The 15,704-nt window shown below is 52.8% G+C and overlaps 7 protein-coding genes across 7 annotated transcripts; 3 read left to right on the top strand and 4 right to left on the bottom strand.

The window, feature by feature from the left end:
• Positions 1-39: 39 nt before the first annotated feature.
• On the bottom strand, positions 40-897 carry J4E86_006764 (uncharacterized protein; the record flags this gene model as incomplete). Its single annotated transcript, XM_051447288.1, has 2 exons — positions 40-612; positions 667-897. The coding sequence occupies 2 exons, from the start codon at positions 895-897 to the stop codon at positions 40-42; spliced, it is 804 nt and encodes a 267-aa protein (XP_051301773.1).
• Positions 898-3,515: 2,618 nt separating this feature from the next.
• Positions 3,516-4,769, bottom strand: J4E86_006763 (uncharacterized protein; the record flags this gene model as incomplete). The annotated part of the gene is made up of 2 exons (XM_051447287.1): positions 3,516-4,193; positions 4,302-4,769. 2 exons carry the CDS (start codon positions 4,767-4,769, stop codon positions 3,516-3,518), a joined length of 1,146 nt encoding a protein of 381 aa, XP_051301772.1.
• Positions 4,770-5,106: 337 nt separating this feature from the next.
• On the bottom strand, positions 5,107-8,250 carry J4E86_006762 (uncharacterized protein; the record flags this gene model as incomplete). Its single annotated transcript, XM_051447286.1, has 3 exons — positions 5,107-6,884; positions 6,932-7,876; positions 7,926-8,250. 3 exons carry the CDS (start codon positions 8,248-8,250, stop codon positions 5,107-5,109), a joined length of 3,048 nt encoding a protein of 1,015 aa, XP_051301771.1.
• Positions 8,251-8,706: 456 nt separating this feature from the next.
• Positions 8,707-9,159, top strand: J4E86_006761 (uncharacterized protein; the record flags this gene model as incomplete). Its single annotated transcript, XM_051447285.1, has 3 exons — positions 8,707-8,868; positions 8,922-9,008; positions 9,058-9,159. The coding sequence occupies 3 exons, from the start codon at positions 8,707-8,709 to the stop codon at positions 9,157-9,159; spliced, it is 351 nt and encodes a 116-aa protein (XP_051301770.1).
• A 124-nt stretch (positions 9,160-9,283) lies between these two features.
• Positions 9,284-10,385, bottom strand: J4E86_006760 (uncharacterized protein; the record flags this gene model as incomplete). The annotated part of the gene is made up of 2 exons (XM_051447284.1): positions 9,284-10,296; positions 10,343-10,385. The coding sequence occupies 2 exons, from the start codon at positions 10,383-10,385 to the stop codon at positions 9,284-9,286; spliced, it is 1,056 nt and encodes a 351-aa protein (XP_051301769.1).
• Positions 10,386-10,908: 523 nt separating this feature from the next.
• Positions 10,909-11,829, top strand: J4E86_006759 (uncharacterized protein; the record flags this gene model as incomplete). Its single annotated transcript, XM_051447283.1, has 1 exon — positions 10,909-11,829. One exon carries the CDS (start codon positions 10,909-10,911, stop codon positions 11,827-11,829), a length of 921 nt encoding a protein of 306 aa, XP_051301768.1.
• Positions 11,830-14,552: 2,723 nt separating this feature from the next.
• J4E86_006758 (uncharacterized protein) lies at positions 14,553-14,955 on the top strand (the record flags this gene model as incomplete). Its single annotated transcript, XM_051447282.1, is given in 2 exon segments — positions 14,553-14,925; positions 14,939-14,955. The coding sequence occupies 2 exon segments, from the start codon at positions 14,553-14,555 to the stop codon at positions 14,953-14,955; spliced, it is 390 nt and encodes a 129-aa protein (XP_051301767.1).
• Between the last annotated feature and the right edge of the window lie 749 nt (positions 14,956-15,704).

Below are 15,704 nucleotides of genomic sequence, written 5' to 3'. Positions count from 1 at the left end.
ATGACCGAGTATCGTGACACTCTGTATCAGTCGTTTACCTCAGTCCAGATCCATGGCATCGTCCATATATTCAAAAGGCGTATCCTCAATCTCCATGCTAGTGTATCCATACGACGTCTTAGGCTCGAAGTCTCGACTAGTCAAAACACCATTCGTAGTACCATCGGAATGCTGCTGCACTGCTTCGTGAGCAAGGTCACATCCACCAATGATATTGCGCAACATATGCTCTAGATGTAGATCCTGAAGCGAGAGGTTCGCGCGCGCGTCGCCGCTGGCGATGTTTGCCTTGCTATCAGCATCTTTCCACGCATTACGGTATTCCTTCGCAATGCCTAGTTGTACACGAACGTCCTGTAGGCCCAAAGACCCTGCCAATGGGCTCTTCTCATCGTCTAAAGCTTCTAGAAGATTGGCGTGGAAGGCATGCGAAGCCATCGGTCGCGTTCGGTGCAGATCGGGATTGGTCTCGTAACGTAGGGCGTTGAAGTTTGTGCGCGGCGCAGAGGCGGAGACGGAAACACCGAAGATGGCGAGACAGTCTGTGATGTAGCGCTCGAGCAGCGTGTAGAATTCGAAGAAGTCGACTTTGAACATGGATTCGGCTTGTTTCTGCGCCGTGTCAGTCTCGCGACGGGTGGGGTGACGGGGCTGATAGCTGCTTACACTCGATGCGCCGCTTCCCATTGCGTGTTGGGACTGGTGGTATTCATTCTCCTGCGCAGCTGCCTGTACGATCTCCATGGTGCGGAAGTAGGACACCATGAGCATCTCGGCCTTCCAGCGGACGCGTCCTAGCAAACGCGTTACGCGATCTTTGTCCTGTTTGAGCTTCTCGGCTTTCGATTGAGCTAGACTTTCGGCAGGCGTCTTTGGTGCGTACTTGGACGTCTTCATGGTGCCAGTGATATGTCTCGTGTGAGTCGGGGTAATGGTTGTATTAAGCTATGGAAGTGGGCATTCGTCGGGCTCTCAGCTATCCAGTCATCGATAAGCACTGGCGAAATAATGAGGGTTATCGTTTCGAGTACATCGAGCTTTCACGGCGCTTTCACAAAGCAAGTCAGGCATCGTAGAGTTTCAATGTGAGCGCGAACTGTTGCAGACGCTGTGGGAAGCAAACCACTGTAGATGGTTCATGCCGAGGCTCATGGCTGACTCAGCTCGCACCTGGAAAGTCAAACACGTGTTTCTCCATCTGTGATCGCTTGGGGTAAAGGTACAACGCTGACATCCAGTACCACCCAAGAGAGACGCAGTGTAACATCGCGTAAGATATGATGCATATACTCGCAGGTTCCGATAGGTGGGTGCGTCGCTGCCTGGAAACTGTGCCAGCCGTGCCGTAGCCACGCATTTGGTTGATATGCAAGGGGTGAGTGAAGCATACCTAGTTATATGCCGACCAAGCTCGATACCACTCACGATATCTGTCACTCTACAATGGTCCGCGCAACTCGGAAGCGAAAGGCTGTCGATTATGATGACTACTACGACACGTCATCAGCCAGTTCCAGCATGTCTCGAGCGGCTTCCATTGAATCGACTCGTCAAAATAACAAAGGGAACAAGAAGAGGAAGAAGAGGAAAACCGTAGCATGCGACGATTCAAACATCGAGGAAGTACATCCTGCCTCTATTTTCAACACACCCCGAAACCCTCGAGCGACGTTCGAAGGCCTCCCAACTGAAATGCGCCTTCAAATTTACGATTACCTACGCGACTTGTTACACATTCACGTACGCAGACGTGTAAAGATAAAGGAAGAAGCTTCATCGCAAGCCAGAAAGCCACCACCGTTCGTGTGGTATCCCTGCCGCCGTACCAATCCGAACACGCGGTTGCTATGCGCGAATCCCGAGTGGTCAGGCATGTGCAAAGAAGAAGATCGTTGCAGCTACAAAGCCGACTCTCCAGTCGAGCCCCGAGGACCCTGGGCCCTCATAGCATCAAACAAGGCCATCCGCAATGAAGCCAAGGAGCTTTTCCTCCGTGACACCGTCTTGTCAGTCAATTCGCAGGACCTACAGCCCTGGTTAAACCATCTGATCAGACATGCTCCGCAGCGCATGAATCATCTGCATCATATCACGCTTACCGGCCCGATCGAATGGAGTAGCACGCATACGTGTCTCGTGCGATTGTTGCAAGAACGCGTACCGAATCTCACAGGGCTTGGATTCCAGTTCTATACTCACGGCTGTCACTCCATCAACATATATGAGATATCTCAAAACTCAATCCAAGTCGAGCTGAACGAGTGCAGGAATTGACTGGTTTCGAATCTGCTGTCTCAATTCGAATCTCCTATCGCGTTTGCTCTGGAAGCCATCATATGGCATAAAACGGGACCATCGCAACGTCTTGCTATTCGAATGATTTCGCAGGACAGCGAAGATGGCGAGGACGAAGCTGATGTGTATGTTAATATCGATGACCCGGGGAAATGGGCGGAGACAGGCCGGCAGGCGAAATGGCGGAGATTTTGGCAGGAGAACTACAAAAGGGGACAATGTGATTTACATTAGCAATTGGCGTACTTGGTATAAATGATGTTGCAGTTCAGAAGGATCCATCCACTACTCATCAGATAATGGTGACCTCTTCTTGCTCCATATCCTCCAAACGGGCAACGTCCGCGAACTCCGGGCAAAGCTCTTTCGTTTGGCTTGTGTTATACTCTCCCCACGGATGCACAAAAAGCCCGACTCTTCGGTATAGTCGCTGAGATAAGTCGACAGGTTCCAAGATGATACCGAGTAGGTACGCCGGTTCCCATTCTATCCCGTCGTTATCGTCGTCAGGGTATAGACGATAAGCCTCAAGAAGTTGAAGCACACAGAACCAGCAGCCAGCGCACGATTGTCGGCCGTCATCAAAATTCTCGGTCCACTCGCTGTACAGAACCCTTTGGTTAATATGCGACGCTCCGTTTCTTGCTGGTCTGTTAGAGGCTTTTCGCATGTAGCATGCGAGCTGGAGACGTCCGGAGGATATTCTCCCAAATTGATCATCCCGAACATACTCTATATGCACTCCAAGGACATGCGCGGGCTGGTGGTCGGACAGCTGTTGGAATATGGGTCCTAGCCATAAGAATATAACGCGTTGTTTCAATGAAATCCAAGACCACGAAGGTGCTATTGTTGAGGATTAGACAAGTCCGACTCTTGGGTACGAGTAGCAAAGGAGCTTACGAACCTCCGCGGCCTTTTTGAAGCAACACTGCTTGGTCGTCTGAGATATTCCACGTCGAAGGATGTGCCCAAAGTAGACTTCGGACAAGATCCTTGTACCAGATACCACCCACGTACCGATCTTGCAATTTCGCCTCGAATGCTCTTGCTAACCCCGATATGGCGGGTAGTACGTCTTCGTCGTATGTGAACTTGCAACCCGAAAACCATTGCGCAAGAGCTAGCCATCTCATGTGATGATCAACTGTTTCTTTACCTTTGTCCAGGGTATTCCGTCGCCCGAGAAGACTAGATAGTTTGAACGGCAAGTCATAGCCCTAACCAGTTCGCACAGTAAGATTCGGTGCGCCTTCCGGATGTAACTCGGTGGTGACTAGTTGTGTGCACTCCCATCCAAGCAGATCGTCAAAGTAAATAGACTTGGGGCTTAAAAGTCGTTCCTGGAAAACCCAACCGCGCGACATCAGTACTGATTGGTTGATACGTTCTACCGCAGTGACTTCGTGAACAACACGAGAGAACCTCAGTAGGCCCCATTGAAAGTCCATGTAGAATGATGCGAGGCCGATTGAGTTCAATTCTGTATACAGTCCTGTTCCGGGTATATTAGAGGCCCTTGTTGCTCCCACGTGCACAAACGCATTAGCGTATATTTCCCCCATGGACGATATCTCCTGGTCACAGTCCGTGGGGTCATCCTGGATAAGGCAAAGTGCATCGATCCATATGAAGGGTACGCTTAGTCTTCGACACAAGTCAATAGCGTCTAGAAATACTGCCGGTAATTTATTCGGTTTGATGCCTTCAAGCAGCTCGTGCAGATTCGAAGTCAGAAGCTTAGGCATGTCTTCGTTCTGCCATCTGTGACTCAAAGTGATGTATCTACGGTCCTTCTTGTCGGAAAGTCTGGCTGCGGTTGTAAGGTGCGGTAGATCGGCGGTTGAGACATCGATGAGTCTGGTCGGTACGAACGTACCAGTCCTCCCGAGCCTCTCCTGATGACAAGTATAATGTGTTTTCTCACATGTTTGTATCCATTCAGTGATGGTGCGGAGATGTGCTTCGTCGCCAGTCCAAGAAGTCAAAGCTGTCGTGACACGTACCGGAGGCAGCGCACTGAGTTCACATCTCCGATACACGAATGGCGTTCCGTCCAAAAGGTTGTACTCGGCGACTTCGAGTTGCAGTCCAAAACGACGGTTGTCGATGCCGGTGTACCCAAGAATCGAAAATATGATCAGTGTGAGGCCGGGCAGATTCGATGCGTCGTAGGATGGGCAGTCTGCTATGTGACTAAGATACGCATGGAAACGACTGTCTCTAGCAATGTTTTCGATACCGTCCCCCGACTCCAGGAAGGTGAGGAAGTGGCAACAGAGCAAGCATTTTCGCTTTGCGGCTTCGGCGATGTCTTCCAAGGTATACTCAACGGGGACAAATCCTTTGGAATCCAGATCCTCAGGCAGTGTAGAAAGCCTCCTGCACGTAACACAGAACGTTGGGTTCAGCGTCTCAACACTCTGTTCTAGTTTGGACGGATCGGACGCTTCGCTAACGCTGGAGGTGGACATGACACGATGCCGAAGAGTGAAGAAGCAGCCAGTCGGGGCATGTTACTAGGCTGAAGGCAGAGGGTAGGAATGCGGGGTCGCAAGTGCTGCCTTCATGCAGGACCATTCGGGGCCAGGGCTTACACCACGTGTTGGGAGTCGGCGCTAGGGGCGCTCACGAAAGTTTTCCTGAGTAAAGTAGATCATTCGTTGCCTTATTCAAGACGACCCTATGTCTATACAAATGCAAGGCGACAACAAAGTGCTTGCTAAACTACCCAATCCACCACATCGCATCATCACCTCATGAGGTATGCCAGTCCCATAACCCCTCAAACGCCATGCCTTCGTAGTCGACCTAGAAAGTGCCAACGACCCTCTTGACCATCTTCCTCATGCCCTCACCACTGATCTGCACAGCACCTTCAAGTTCGGCACTACGCAGCACCTCCAGGAACTCCTGGTTCTCGACTTGTTCGCTGGCGCCTTCTCGCACCTTCTTGACTAGGTCGTTCATGCGCACACTCTGGCCAGCAGAACCGAGCTCGTCGAGCGAGGCAAGCACTGCACGCTTCAAATCCTCTTTCCTACGGCGGTCGCTGGTCGATGTGCCCTCGGTGAGAAGTGACATGTCGATCAGGCCGGTGCGTGCATCCGTAGCTGCTTGCTTGAGCGCCGACTTGATGAGGCGGACAGCCTCGTGAACGTCGTCGGCCGTGACTTCCTCTGATAGGCGCATCTTGGCGTGCGCTTCTGCGAGACGGATCATGGATTCCAATTGACGTGTGGTGGCCGTGATTCTTCGTTCTTGCGAGCGGATATCGGCACCAAGGCTGCGCATAGCGACGTAGGCATCAACGAGAGCCTTTGATGCGGGCTCAGTGATCTTGGGGTGGATGTTCGAGCGCGCGTATGAGATATAGGCAGTCAAGAACTCGATAGGCATAACCTCGTTCTTGTTAGCATTCTCGGGCGTGTCTTCAAGATACATGCCGACCAAATGGCGAGCCATGCGACGATCGTTCTGCTCATCAATGCGGTCCAAGACGAGGTATACCAGGTCGAAACGCGAAAGCAGCGTAGGCGGAAGATCGATGTTCTGCGGAACGGGAAGGTTAACGTTGTACTTCGATCCGATGGGGTTGGCAGATGCCAGAATCGAGGTACGGGCGTTGAGAGTGGTGATGATACCAGCTTTGGCTATGGAAACCGTCTGCTGTTCCATGACTTCGTGAAGAACGGATCGCGTTGCCTCCGACATCTTATCGAACTCGTCGATGCAGCATACACCGCCGTCAGACAATACCAAAGCACCGGACTCAAGCACAAGCTGTCTGGTCTCGGGATCGCGGGTGACGTATGCAGTCAGACCGACTGCAGAGGAACCCTTTCCGGAGGTGTATACACCGCGCGGTGCGATCCTGTGTACGTACTGTAGGATTTGAGATTTGGCTGTGGACGGGTCACCACACAGTAGGACGTTGATGTCGCCACGGTATTTTGGGCTGCCACCCTTCTCAAATTGCTTGTTGGTGCCACCGAAGAGTTGAAGCAGGATACCCTTCTTCACATCGTCCATTTCGTAAATGCTGGGCGCCAGCGAGCGAGACAGCAGATCGTAAACGTCAGGACGAGCGCCAGTGGCCCTTATCCTCTCCTCTTCCTCTTCGGAGACCTTGCGGGTCTCTTCGATATCACCAGCTGCGTGCTCTGCGAGTTCCTCTTCGATTGTTGACACGTCAATGCCCATTCGCTTCTTGTCAACCTTCTGGATGTGAAGGGCGTCTACGTATGTCTTGAAGATGTTCTTTACGGATCGCTGGCGCGGGTTGATGCGAACTTGATTGCACTTGAAGATACCAGTGATCTCGACGCGGTCACCGGCTTTGCAAACATCGACGAGCTCATCGTAGGCACATAATGACACCGAGTGGGGTGTTTGTCCGTCCGGCATGTCATCCGGTGTCTCTTGTAGCTTGATGACCTGCTTGTTCGCGAAGCCGGAGCGGTTGTGCACAATTTGCATCGAGTTTGGCGAATCGCATACGGCGCGCGGGCACTTGGTGGGCTCGGTGATCTTGCCACGGTCGATGTCGACCCTGACAGTATGATTGCATACGGAGCACCGGAAGAAAGCTAGCGGCGTTAGCGAAAGAGTTTCAACATTCTTGTGATACACTTACCATCCTTCATATCCGGGATGATGGGCGTGGTCCTGATTACCAGACCCTTCACACTGACGAGCTTGTCCATATCGCCAGGATTGAGCTCACGCAAGTTGATGGTGTGATCGAGACCGAACGGCCTAACGTTGTACGTCTTTTGGTCGACCTCGCTGACCAGGTTCGGGATCTCTGCGAACGGAGCCGGAGACGGGGCGCCAGGTGTAGGGGCATCGGAACTCAGCATGGGCGGGAGGGAGCTCGAGTCGCGAGCCCTAGGTTGAGCAGCACGCTGTGCTTGTGACATCTGAGTTCGCAATTCTGCCATGCGCTTCTCAGCAAGTTCGAGCATAGTGTCCTTGATCGCCACGTCCATGATGGGGATGATTTCGTTCGGATAAGCCTGTAGTTGATGCCAGAGTTTCCTTGTCGGCGGGTAGGACTTGAGATTGCGCGCGTCCAGGTTCAAAGGCGTGACACCAAGTTCCAGCATCATCTTCATGATATCGACATATTCCCTGGCCATGGCTGGGTGACTGTCCGGAAGACTCAGACCCTCAGCCAGCTCACCGTCCTGGACCATGCGATACTTCCTTCGGAAGTTCATCAAGAAGTCTCTCATGGCATGTCTGGCATCGACAAGCGACACATTGGTTCCCCAAATGACCCGAGTAGAGTTGCCGCCCAAGACGTCTGCATCTGATGTGTCGGGATTGATGTTGGAGAAGGTCGGCGCGTCCGAAGCCTCCTGCACGGGCATGCCATTCTCGTCGACAAAGAGCCTGCGCCGGCGATTGGTAGAGCTGGTGCCGAAGACGTCTGAGTGGATATCGCTTCGTCGATTGCGGGCTGCAGATTCGGAGCCGCCTACGAAAAGAGCGCTGCTACTGCTTCCAGGGATGTTGCTCTGGGCATTGCGGGCTCGGCCAGGGCTAGAGGAGGATGCGTAGTGGATGGGCGATGAATCTGTGTCTGTTAGCGGTGCATACTAGAGCTCATATCAGTCTCTACATACCACCAATCGTCATGGCAGACGCCTTTGGTGTCGCACCGCCATCACTCTCTTCCTCGCCATTCGCTGGCCCCGAATTGGAGGGGTTTGCAGGCGAGGAGCGGAAGAAGAGCGGGGATTGTGTCGAAGTGGTTTGGAATCTTGCATTGCGAGGAGTCGCTTGCGATCCACGTTGCGACGCCTGAGAAGCTTCGGACTGTAACTGCTCCTCTGGACCTACTGGCGCTGAGCTGCTGTCGGATATCTGAGAATTCTGACCACGGGCGCTTCGCCGTGGAGTCGCCGACGCAGAAGTGCGCTGAGAGCGGCGCTTCTCTGGGGAAGACATGGTTGCGGTGCTCTATGCGGCAGCAACGGTGAATGTGTTGATGTTGTAGAGGGGTTGCCAGGGAAGGTGGGCTCGTCGCGCCTACTCCTTTCGCAACGACGCGTGGGACGCGTTCTAGGCTAGTATGCAAACGGACGTAAGTGGTCTTGGCATACCCGAGACAAGTCCAATTGCGGGCCAAAAGACGACTACTACGAAGATATCTTTTAATGAAAGACACCGAGAAGACTCTGCAAGCATCAAGTGCGATTTGACAGCATTATGTGTACACATGTAGACCAAGCTGTAGACTAATTCTACTAGTGGGGCAACTAGCCCCGCTGTGAACAAATGTTTACAAGCAGGCAACGACGAACAGCGACACTAATCAACTCAACTAAACCTCCAACCCTCATTCTTTGCCTTCCCCAATCACAAACTCAACCCTCCGATCCGTAACCAATATCAATCTTGACCATGGCGCCTCCCTCTAAACTCGCAATCGCAACTGGCGTCGTAACCCGCCTTGTCAAGGAAGAAGCCAGCTACCACAAGGAAATCGAGCAGCAAGAGGCGCGCATCAAGAAGGCTGAAGCCAATGAGGGAGATGAGAACGGCGAATACACCCTGAAGCAAGAGGTACAGAGTCTCGGCCATCCTGATACCAAACATGATTACTAACTGTGGTGTAGCGTCAAGCACTCCAGGAGACCAAGAACGTCCTGCCTGGCATGAAGACCAAGATTGAGCAGGCAGTTGAGCGGCTGGAGGAGGAGCTCGTAAGTTCAGGATGCTATGGGCTGGGTATCCCATACTAACAATCTGTAGGAGAACAACAAAGAAGGCGGCGCCCAGGCATCACCGGAGGAAATCACCAAGGCGAAAGAGGCTGTCGAAAAGGGCAAAGCGGCCATGCGTGAAGCTTCTTAGATTCGTAGCTACCGAAGAGATAGTCGGTACCACTGCCGTATGGTAGTAGTACAAAGATGATGGAATGATACCCGAACACCGCGCTATGCAATCAAATCATCAAAGAATCATCATCTACATGTGATCACGATTCGTCCATCTTGGTGTCTGTGCGATCTTCGCCATCCTCCTCCCCATCTTCAAGATCCTCGCCCTCTTCCAGACCAGAAGAGTCACCATCATTGGCATCTCCTGAGTGTGCTCCAAGCTCTGCCATCTCTGTGTCATCGGCGGCACCAGATCTAGCAGGTGAGGGCGCGGCGCTAGCTTCCCGTGATAGAGGCTTCAGGCGATCTTGTGGTGGTACGCGTAGGGACGAAGAGCCGTCTCCGCTCTGGCTGGCATGCCCAGGTGTCATGCCACCATCTGGTCGCGGTGTACCGGCATGGCTAGCGTCTCCTCTAGAGGTGCTGCCCTCGCCTTCGCCATCTTCGTCACCATCCTTCATCATGCCCTCCTTGCGCTCAGCCTCCTCCTTCTCGTCCTTGATCATGCGCAACATGCCGCGTGCTTCTTCCTCGATTCGTCCGAACTGCGTGCGTCGCTCCTTCCAGGTAGCCTTAGCCAACCGGACTTCTGAATTGAGCTCCTCTATCTCCTGGTCCAGCTTCTCGTGGGCGTGTGCTTGCTCGTCCCGTGGCTTCAGCATCTTGCTGTTGGTGATCTTTTCCGTGAGCTCGTCGTACGTCTTGCGCACGGCCAGCGTCTCTTTCGCCTCGACCAGTCTGACGCGCAGGTTCTCTATGTTCTTGCGCACGTGCTCCTGCTTTGCCTCGATGGCCGTCTTCTCATCGGCGTAACGCGCGCGCTCGGTGTGGTTGCTATTCGTGGTGAATTCGGATCGAACAATCGCAAAGTCCAGCAGTGATAGCTCGTTCATGATGTCTTTCCGCCATATCTCGATCTTGTGCGCTTGTTGCTCGCGCTCGACAGCGACTGCTGCGGCCTCTTCCTCTGCGCCTGAGGCATCCGGGGGCGGGGAGGGAAGTTGTCTGGGGCGCGCATCCTCGAAGAAGTCTGGCTTGAGTATGCGGCTGGCCGTGTTTGTGTATGGGCGTGCTTCGACAGCTAGTAGGCGGGCTACATTGTGCAGCGCATCTGCTGGAGTTAGTCGGAGCTTGGTAGTGAGTGAAAGACGCCTTACCCTCATCTGGTTGGGAAAGCAGACCCCAGTCGTTGATCGCCATATTTTCCGAATGGTCGAAGAACGGTGAGATGTTGTTTGTGGTATTGTACGTCGTCGTCGTCAAAGTCGCGATGCTGAGGTCCAAGAGTTGAATCGATCAACGCGTTTGCAGGGGTCCGCTAGCGCTTATGATCAGACGTCAGAGACCGACCACTACGCCTTCTACACTTTCACTCACTCTTCACTCTCTTCATCATTCTCCTGGTCATCGCTTCGCATCCTTCTGGCAAGCGTCACTCTTACAACCAGCTTCTTGATCCGGACTAGCCCACCAACATGCTGCCGTGAGCCCCGTGGGGTCCTCAGCCCCATTTACGGTTCACGCCGCCCTCGTTCCGCCTGTCCATGATTCACATTACATAGACAACACCCTATCAACGAACACCGACGAACCTGTCAGCAAACCACCTCTCTACCACCAAAACCCTTCAAATCCCGACCCGTTTGATCTTTGCATTTCGCCTCACAACACTATCTTACGCAACGCTTTTGGATATATCCTCCGCATAAACATCACCGTCACCATGCCCGTCGCAAGCCTCTTCGAGCTGGCTCGACAGCGCCTCATCAAGAATATCGATATGCTCCGCGACGTCGGCGATCTACCCTACTCCTTCCTCCAGCCAGTCCTCCGATTCATACAAAGCCCCGATCAGCTGCTCGAGCTCGAGGCCAACTGCCCACAACTACTCGGCGAAACGGGCGAGATATGGCTTCGCTTTATCAAGCGAGACATTCCGAACTGGGAGACGAAGCCCCATGAGCCGCGCGATCCTCGGAACTGGAGCAAGGTGTATCGCAAGTTGAAGAAAGATGCAGAACTGGAGATAGAGGCGGATAAAGAGGCCCTCAAACAGCAGATGCAAGCGCTACAGAAAGATCGCGGACAGAACAAGACCTTGATCGTCGAGACCAGGTTTGGATACGGTGCCGGCGCAAGCAAGATGTTCACTGGACGCACTACCAGCAGCTGGGGGCAACCGTCGGGTGCACCTTCAAAGACGGGCAAAGCCGCTTTCGACAAACTGAAGCGCGGCATGTTCGACCATGGCCGTGAGCGCCCGAAAGCGAGCCAAATTCCAGCACATCTTCTAGCTCAGCGAAAGACCAACGTCAGGCAAGCACCAGCGAGGATGGTTCGAATGGCGGAGAATGAGGCTCCGAAAAGTATGGTAGTGTCCAAGCAAGCTTCCGCGTCCGTTTCCAAGAAGCAGGACACTCAGCCCGCGCCGTCACTATCCGCGAATCGCCCGACCATTACACAGAGGCCTGCACCGCAGCAACGCAATGCGCCGCCACCACCCGCGCGGACCTCCTTACCACCTGGGATGCACTTCAGCGCACCCAAGCCGAAGCCGACGAATGCGCAGGCAGCGGCCGATCCGGCGCCGAAGAGGAAGAGGGTAGAATACAACATGTTTCACACAAAGAAGAGGAAGATTTAGAATGTTTTTAGGGTTGATGTTGGCACGAATAATGTACCAGAGAGATGAGTACAATCAGGTGTATTGACGGTGGACCCTGTATCAGGATGTGCACGTCTGGCTTTTGATTTGGGTATCACTCAATGCTTTTGGAGTTCAGGAGCATGCCCGTTTGCGATATCAGGAGCTGCATTTATCGGCGTTGCACTTTGGGTAATCATGTCTCTTTTGGGTCTGGGACCATAGACTTCTTCCATGTCTGTACATTTATTATTACCTCTTATCAGTCCCTTTTTCGTTTCTAGGCTGTGTTGATATGTGAGGTGGTTGAGATATCGTTGGAAGACTTGAGATGGATTGATCACAAGCAAACGCGCAGTCTTGGCGCTATCAGGTGGGCGCGCGCAAGCAGTTGACACCCAACAACCGTTACCCACAAAGTCCGTCTGCGCACTTTCAATATCCGCGCTTCTCCCGCTCAATCGAGGCGCGCAAGCTGCGCAGTCAGCTGAAACGGCGACACCATGGACGAGCTCAGTGTCGCTTTCAGCGCTCTCAGTCTGCACGGCCCCAGCTTCTTCCGGATCCTTGACTTGCCTCTTGTAAGTAGTGCGCTCTGACGCACGGTGCAATGATCGTATGCTAATTGCGTTCTCAACTATCAGGAGCTGTTCAGCAGCGTCTGTGACCACTTGGACGACGACTCATTGCGAAAGACTCGACTGGGCTGTCGCACTCTCAGCCATCGTTCGGCCTTCACTTTCGGATCACGCTTCTTCACTCATCTTGTGGTGATACCCCACACGGAGAGCTTGACCGTCTTGTTGCGCTACGCTCACCATCAGAGGTTTTCGCGGTTCGTGAAGACTCTATCGATCAGCGGCGAAACCGGCCCGCCTTCGACGACTTACCCTGGCATACATGCGTCGACCGTGGAAGATATGCTCACCGAGGCGCTTCGGAGTTTCGCGAATCTGGAGACCATTCGAATAGATACCTGTTCGTATCTGCGCTTGGAACACCTTTCCTCAGAAGCGATCGATCTCCGTTGCGGCCCAGAGAGACTCCGTATGGAACAGCTTCAAGGCAGCTTCACCGCCCTGCATCACTTGATTCAAGTGATGATGAGATCTGTGGAGCGAGCTATGGTTCGCGATAAGATTTGCCTCGACTTGAGCTTACGTTTCAGAGACTGGTCTACGTTGCCTCCATCGCCCAGAGCATGTGAGCTTTTCGACCTCAGCTTACCTTATTGGAAGGATTCTTTGTCATCCAAGGTTCTAAAGCTTGAGGTCACTACCTTGGGTACCGGTAGATGGTCTCACAACCTTGCTGCTTCGTGCTCGTCATTGCAGGAACTCAGTCTGCTTCCTCATCGTGGACATGTCAAGTTTGGCAACGCCCAAGGTGGTTTGCATATTTGGCCGCATCTTCGGTCACTGGCTATCCTTGGTGGCTGTATCTGTATCACGAGTGCTGTTTTCAACGATTTTTTCAAGATGCACAAAAATACACTGGTTCGTATTACACTAAAGCATGTCTCTTTGCAGAACGAGTCCTGGTCAGGAATGCTACAGACTATCTACGGACTACCGGCTCTACAAAACATATGCTTTGCTTGGCTGAGTCAGCGTATAGCCTATCCAACACTAGAACCATGTTCGGATAGAGTGTCGACATGTCGACAGGGGGTCGCATGTAGCAACCGATCAGATGTTTTGCTCGTCATGGGAGCCTTGCTTCCAGATGCATACACCTTCGAGTTCGGCTACCGTGACGGCATTAACTATCAGATTGACTTCACACTGGCTAACGCTGCTCTGTTGTCCGCCTGGTCGGTCGCTTTGTCAACTGATTCCCCATCCACTCCGTGGTCGAAGTTGCGGGAGGACCTAGAGAGAGTATGGCACGGAGATAGGAATATCCTTGCGTGGTTGTAGCACCAAAATGATAATCAAGACAGATACTGTGACTGTAAATTGTGGGTATGCCACGTAGCTTCGCCAGACACAGGATACTGAGGCAGCTGGTCAGAAGTCAAGCAACGACTCCGGCTATCAGAAAGCAAGCTACGTATGCATTGCCGTTGCGGGCAGGGAATGGCTTGAGAAGACAATGTACGCAATAATAATTACATAGCCTACTTTATCTCGTAGATGACTAGGTGACGTGTCTTCCATGAATTTTCCTAGGCACCAGGAATGCTCTCCGCTGCTAGCTTCCTCTGTCGTACCTTCTCTCACATCAGGTTCAGGCTTAGCGTAAAAGCGCACGACCCGGGTGTTGACAAACGGGCAAGAGCGTCTCGCTCACACGATCCCTCACCTCACATCGACGCAGACTCGGCGACCTCGTCTCCTCCATCGCTACACATGTGCTGGCAGTGCATCAAAGACAGGGTCACTGCTAGTGAAAGGGCAAGGGCAGCTCTCGCTAGAGCGTCCCAGCCACCCTTTCGACTACTTGACCTCCCCGCTGAGATCGTAGGCAGCGTCTCCGACCGCCTTGAGGATACTGACCTTCTCAATCTACGTCGCGCATGTCGAGCACTCAACGCGCACTCGGCCAACGCATTCGGAAAACGGTTCTTCCATCACCTCATCGTCATCCTACATCCTACCAGCCTCACGACGCTTCTCGAGATCTGCCATCATCCTTTGCTATCTAAGCATGTCCGCAAGATCACTGTAAGTGGCGAACGCATCGGACAGAGCATAAATGGAATCGAACAACAAGACCTCCACATGGATCTGCAAGTCAGCGTCGAGCGCTCGGGCATGGATACGTTGACTCTCAAAGAAGCCTTCCGGGAGCTGGAGAATCTAGAGATGGTTCGAGTTGATGTCGTCAGTTTCTATCATCTCGACCCGGAGCCAACAGACGACGGCATCAGGTGTGGACGGGCCCACATCATCCCGGCAAAGCTCCTCAACCCCCCTGCTTCACCTGAGAGGCACGGAGACAGCGGTAAGAACCGAGTATACGATTTGATCCCAAAGATTCTCCTGGACGCCGGTGTACATGAGAAGGTCGGTTTGCAGTTTGAGTTCTGGAACACGGAATATTCTAACGAAGATCTGGTGACATTCCTGGATCTCGATTGCGAAGTCTGGAAGTGTCAGCTATCCAGACGAGTTCACTCGGTAGGTGTCCTGGGCCAGGTGGATCTTGATTGGCTGTGCCGACTGCTCAGTGCAACCTCAAGTCTGCGCAGATTCGTGTTCGGGGCTGACAATCATTTCATGGAATTGTCTTATCAACCAGTTGGACCTTTCCATTGGCCTGGATTTTCACATCTTCACCTAGAAGACGTGTTCTTTTCACACACTGACTGGACCAATTTCCTTCGCACGCACGCCAGTACACTAAGAAGCCTGTCATGCTCATCCATAGGCTTTCCAGAAGGAGAATGGACCGAGCCGTTACAGATCATCGAGACAATGCCGCGAATCGAATACCTGTGGCTTGTCAAGTTGCTCGAGAAAGCACCTTATCCACATTCATCGATGACTGTGAGACGCTGGAGCCGAGAAGATGACGGGGTCTTGCTACTCTCGGACCCAGAAGATGTCCAACTTGCTCTGAGTGCGATGCGCAGTCAGCCGAGAACGGTGTTCATGGGCGCTGGCATCAAGAGCGAGGCGGGTGAGGTCTATCCCCATAGGGTTTCCTTCGATGTTGGTGAAGCAGCGCTGGCAAGAGACATCGTCTATCAAAATGGTGAATGGACGTTCGCCGACACATTTCCAGAATTTTAAGAAGCTCTTCGGCACCTGAGCGAACGCGGCGTTCGGGCATGTTCATGAGACTTGTGGCACTGGAACAGAGTTGCAGAGTAACACCTTCATTCACTTCGTGCTGCTCATAAGACGGACATGCACATGTCAATTCAAATA

The sequence above is a fragment of the Alternaria arbusti genome (assembly GCF_024043155.1).
Source record: "Alternaria arbusti strain BMP 1465 chromosome Unknown scaffold_8, whole genome shotgun sequence".
NCBI classification, from domain to species: Eukaryota; Fungi; Ascomycota; class Dothideomycetes; order Pleosporales; family Pleosporaceae; genus Alternaria; species Alternaria arbusti.
Note: the sequence above shows the minus strand (reverse complement) of the source record. Positions and strands in the feature narration are given on the sequence as shown.